This window comes from Styela clava, chromosome 1 (assembly GCF_964204865.1).
Source record: "Styela clava chromosome 1, kaStyClav1.hap1.2, whole genome shotgun sequence".
NCBI lineage: Eukaryota > Metazoa > Chordata > Ascidiacea > Stolidobranchia > Styelidae > Styela > Styela clava.
This window is the reverse complement of record NC_135250.1, coordinates 20076773-20082413: the sequence shown is the minus strand read 5'-3', so window position 1 is coordinate 20082413 and position 5641 is coordinate 20076773. Positions and strand designations below refer to the sequence as shown.

The window sequence follows — 5641 nt, the reverse complement described above, 5'->3', positions numbered from 1 at the left end:
GTTGCAATGCATAGCGAATTTTTCATATGACTGTCAGAAATTAGTGATCTCACGGGGGATTTAACATGGTTATCCGCGAAAAACTTGCTCGTACAAGTAGCCTAAGTACTGTCAAATATTGAGGTCATCAAAACTGCCTCTTCTAGCTTCACAGAAAAAGATTGAAATACATGACAGACGATAAAAATAAATTCAAACATCTCTCTCCAGCAATAACGCTCACAAAGGGACATAAATAAGCTTTCGATAGCAGGGTGGTGCTCCTCGCGTGTTTGAATTACGAAGAATATTTTTTTTATGTTAGACGACCCTGCTCTCGAGAAACGATTACAATTCTTAACCACTGAAAATTTCAAAGCAATAGTTCCAGTAGGGGAAAAAAGTTATTTTTTTATAACAATAGAAAAAAAAAGAATTCTGAGAACAACAACAAAAACATACTAACAAAACGATCTGAATGTCCGTTCACTGTCGTAGCAAGCAAAAATCTATTGCAATCTAAAGTTCAATTCGACCACATGCCTTCCTGTGAGCCTCGATTGCAAGTTGGATACAGTGAGCTCCGCTGAGCTAAATGCTCCTTCTGATGCAGCGAATATTGATGGGGCACAGAGGTACTTTTGGACGACAAATGCGATGTTTGGATTGTATTTTTTGTTTTGTTGCTACCATTGTAACATTTCTCCTTGGATCGCTGATATGCCTAAATTTCTGTCATTCAAATATTTTGACATCTCAACTGAAGCCTCCACCAATGTCATCATTCATGAGATTTTTAATATATGCTTCATTCTTTCTATTGAAGCGATATTTTTCTACTCCGGTCTGCCGGATTGCGATGTAAACATTTCCTATATACTTAAAAATGCAAAAGGCGTTTCACTTTTCGGCTCGGCGAGTGGCCCATCGTGCTAAGCGTTGGGAATACCACCACCGCATCTATGATTACCCTTCGCAGGTTTGAATCCCAGGCGAGGATGATCATGTGCGAGAGAATTGCTGGACTCCTCGCCGCCGTAGGGTGGTTCACGTAATCGCTGGTCGGTTACGGCTTCCTCTACCATCAAGTCCATGCTTCCGAAAACAAATAACTGACAAACTAATCCCATACCCGACATGGACTGGTAACCAGACGAGAGGCCGTGGTTCGCCATAAGATTTAGTTTTATCGGCCCCCCGAGATAAATATGTAAATCCTATCGTTTTCCCAATGCATCTTGCTTCAAGTAAATAGGAGTTATGAACGTATTAGGTAGGACACAAAAATATAGAAATGAAACGTGGCCATGTCCTTGACCCGCGCGAACGAATGAGTGGGAGAAGAGTGCAGAAATATAGTGAAGTTTGCGGCGTCGTAGCAACTCCACATAGCGGTTCATACATATATGTGCCACAAAATTTGTTTGCAATCCAAGTTTTAACTCTTAAGAATCGATTCTGCCATTCCAGTGATTACCAATGTTTTGCTTAATTTTGTTTTGATTTACACATGGTGATGATGATAGATAAATATTACTATAGTCTGCATCAGTACGACTAAGTACCGGTACAAATCTGATGGATTTGTAGATCACTTGGTGCCGGCAGCAAAAATATTTGAAACAAAAACGCATCAATTCCCTTTCAAATCCCAGAATTAGAGAAGTAACACTTTAACATGGTTGTTTTTTCATCTGATAACATTACAATTCACGAGCAAATAAAACAGCAAGATGTGATTGCAAAAAAAAAGTCGTACAGCAAGTTTTGCTGCTCACATTGAGGAACAGGACTTTCTGAAATTGTAATATATCGTAAACATGCACAAAGTCATGATTTTCAAAAGTGGTAGAATTTAAAAGATTCTTCGATTCAATTAAACTGGAATTTGTAACTTCAAGGTAAAAGATAGATATACAAGTTTCGAACATCAAACTTGTCAACCAGTCATATTGTCAATAGAAATGCAAATATTACATTAAGATTCATATATGGCATTATTTAATCAGAATTTAGATTATTAATTCAAATTTCTAAATTTAATTATACAGTGCTTAATCCAATACCAAACTGCACACCATCACATACTTTATCACCAGCGACAACTGAACTTGGCACACAAAAATTCAGTTCAATTCTCGCACCGCGCATAAAATTATAAACCAAACCAACACCATATGAGGTCCTGATATTTTCAGCTAAACAAGACAATTGATTTCGTATCATTTGATTGTTATCAAATGTTAGAACGTTTCCAGCATTAAAAAATCCATGGATTCTGAATCCATCCAACCAAGATCCTTTCCCAAAATTCCTCCAATAGAATGGAAGAGGCAAATATGCATGGAGGCCAGCTACCCAGTAGCAATTTCCACCCAAGAAATCGCCATCTACTTGTGGCCCCGCACGATTCATATCAAACCCTCGCAATGTCAATGGACCTCCAATAAAAAATCTATCTGGAATTTGAGTCTGTTCATTGTCAAATGGCACAATGAATCCCCCACGAAAACCTGCTGATAATGTTAGGCGACGAAATAATGTTTTGTGAAACTGCAATTCCATGTTTTCTTTTATGTATTTAGATCCAATGCCGACACCAGCAAGTTCTTCTGTCATTTTGATCATATACCCCTTTGAAGGAAGAATTTTGTCATCTGTTCTGTCCATTGTTACTGAATGTAATAAGGATGACTTAGCAGTGTGCCCAAAATTCTCTCTGATAGGAAAAGCTGTGGTATTATTTGAGCTTGCAAGATCTCTCCAATGAGCATGATATGCGAGTGTGTGAGTATTATTAAAAAGGGGAAATTGATATTCAAGCTGACCACCTCTGACTGTCAAAGATGTGGAATTCCATGGGCAATCCTGCCTGTCTTGTAGAATTGACATTCGAAATAGTGATCCATTTTTAAACGGTTTTGAAGCAGCAAAGCTAAAATCATGCGGAGAATAAAATCCATTTCCAGAAACGGATTCTGAACCTAACTTTCTTGAAAACGCTGCAGATAGCATTTCACCACGACCAAACACATTCGGAGACATTAGCCTTATAACCCACTGAGGTTGATCGTTATTCGACATTTCGGTTCTCGCTTCTCCAGTTAATGATCGTTTTTCTTTCACCCTAAAAAGGATTTGTATCCCATTCGGAACTTTATTACCTTTGTAATGTGAAGTCGTATCCATTATAATATCCACATGATCAAAAATTCCTAAATTTAACAATTTCTTCTTACAATCTAAAGCACTTTGATAGGCTGTGACAAATGTTGAGGATTGCATTACCTGCTCTAGTTCAGGCAATACAAAATCACTTTTAGTCTTTTTCAATCCAGATATTTGTACTTTCTGAACAACACATTTTTTGTCTTTAAACACAACCGTTTCTTCCTTTTTTGAAGCTGGAGAATCTTCAGTGACTTCTCTTATAGCAGAAGATTCCTTCGCCATTAGCACCATATTTATAGAGTAGTTTACTCTTTAGATATAATTATTTCACTTTATGAAAAACATGTACATGATTATTATTACCAGGCCATAATAATTCAAATACCGCCAAGAGTGAAAACAAAAATCTGGTGAATCCTTGGAGACATAAACAGAAAATATTTATCTCAAACAATGTAAATAATGAGATAAAAATCACAAAAACATGTTTTACAGAAAAAAAAACCAAGTCATGATTTTCAACACTAAATAAAAAAATCACGAAATCAGCACATAAACTAATAGTTGGTAATTATTATTCCTAGAGCAATATGCATATTTGTGGCAAATTTATACTAAAAAAAATGACTGAAATCATCAATAAACTCGTAGATTACTGTAAATAAGAATTCAACACAAAATATTTAAATAGGAGCTAATGTAGTTCTGTATAAAACATCCATCCAGAAATAATGATATAGTTAATTCCAATGAATCAGTATTCCTGTTGCTACTAGAATATGAGATAAGAAAATTTCATAGTTAGAGACACGTGGTCAAAAAGCACTAGAAACGTTGCCAAAATGTGGATTCGATTATGCATCTTTACAATATACGAACATTTGGCATTCAATCTGTTGTGTGCTTATTGACTTCTGAGGAGTTCAGATCAGAACTGTGCTCAAATAAGCGTGTGTCAACCCAATAACGCGTGAGTCGAGTGAATGGCTTCTGCAGACAGTGGCTCCAAGTTTTGGAATGCATATATATATTTATCGCCGCATCATATAAATTTGATATCCTGAACTAGTAATAAAATCTAGATACAAAGGTTCCCAAACTTCATTCAAGTCATGATATATATATTTTCCACATTACAGGTTATGACACGTTGGAAGAGAAGTTTAACTCCGTTAATATATTTATATCATCATTAATCATGGGAGCATGTTTTTGTGCACAAATGATTGTAATGAGTCTGAATGTCCATTGTCCAATATTGGAGTCATACTTCTTTCTCCGCAAGCCCCACAGGCAGCAACTGGTCTAAATCTTCTTTCTAATTTAGTACAAGTCACAGCGGTTAAACATAGCCCTTTCATTACATGCCAAGAGGAGCTTCGATTCTACTTTAATAGGATTAATATGAATGGCATTCATACCGTGCTTGCTGGTGATTCCATTTGACCTGAAAACTTTCTTTGATCTCTTTTAGACTTCTTGGGTTTATCAACTTTATTAGATGGATTTTGCAGTCTATATTCTTTGATAAGTTTTTTCTTATCACTATCCTTAAGAAAATATGGTCTTTTTCCTTGAGAAACTTTTCCCTTTTCTTCCTTCCTCCATTTTTGTATGACCAGTTTTTCCTCATTTCTTTTGAGTTTTTCACGTTCCTGATTATTCATACGATTTAAAAGTAATTTGATCTTCCGTTTTTCTTCTGATGTTTTTGCCCTGTTAAATTTTTTATCAAGAATTTTTTTCTCTTTTCCACGAACATCTGATAAAAATGAAAATCTAGCATCAAATACATCTTGATTGAATTTTGAACCACAAATTTCGTCAAATCGTGGATCCCTTGTTTCTTGATCACCTTTACGCCTTGAATATCGACCTACAGGTCTTTTTGATGATACTTCCTGTGGTCGATTTTTGTTTATTCTTGAAAAATTTTTACTGGTTGAGTTACTCCCACTTTGTTTGTTATCATCCTTAGAATTACCACTTTCCTTATTCTTATTTCTTGAAATAAATTTTTTATCAAAAACCTTGGATCCCAGTTTTTCTCTTAATTTCATCATTTCCTCCATTGACATATTTTGCCCATCGTTTTTATCAATAACTGTGTCTGTTTCACTCAAACTTTCATCTTCTGATGTTTCAGAGTGGCCCGAGTCATCCATTTTTCTTATATTTCTATTGCTGAAAGGAACCAAAGCTACTATTATGCCTACAAATTACTTATCATCAATCTGAATAATAAATAGTACAAAAAGTAGAAAACATTCGTTTAATTCTGTGATTGCAGTAGGTATGGTACCGTACCCGGTACCGTACCGGTATGCCTGTATGCGATAGTGTCACTTACCGGTATCACAATGGAGTTACAAATTAAAAAGATCATACCGGTAACACTGTAACACGTAAACTGTGCAAAGCGAGAGGAGGGCTCACCGTACACATTGTATGACAGCACCAACCGGATTTTCATTTGGATTCATGCTATTCA

The 5641-nt window shown here is 35.9% G+C and overlaps 2 protein-coding genes across 2 annotated transcripts; both read right to left on the bottom strand.

Annotated features, from left to right (window-relative positions):
- Positions 1–1651: 1651 nt before the first annotated feature.
- LOC120343124 (sorting and assembly machinery component 50 homolog A-like) lies at positions 1652–3444 on the bottom strand. The gene has a single exon (XM_039412243.2). It carries the CDS (start codon positions 3439–3441, stop codon positions 2023–2025), a length of 1419 nt encoding a protein of 472 aa, XP_039268177.2. The 5' UTR covers positions 3442–3444; the 3' UTR covers positions 1652–2022.
- A 1120-nt stretch (positions 3445–4564) lies between these two features.
- On the bottom strand, positions 4565–5417 carry LOC120343135 (ribosomal RNA processing protein 36 homolog). The gene has a single exon (XM_039412254.2). The coding sequence runs from the start codon at positions 5313–5315 to the stop codon at positions 4566–4568; it is 750 nt and encodes a 249-aa protein (XP_039268188.2). The 5' UTR covers positions 5316–5417; the 3' UTR covers position 4565.
- Between the last annotated feature and the right edge of the window lie 224 nt (positions 5418–5641).

Bases quoted from the DNA above. Each gene is read 5' to 3' on its own strand.
- LOC120343135 (XM_039412254.2), bottom strand. From the start codon at position 5,315: ATGGATGACTCGGGCCACTCTGAAACATCAGAAGATGAAAGTTTGAGT.
- LOC120343124 (XM_039412243.2), bottom strand. From the start codon at position 3,441: ATGGTGCTAATGGCGAAGGAATCTTCTGCTATAAGAGAAGTCACTGAA.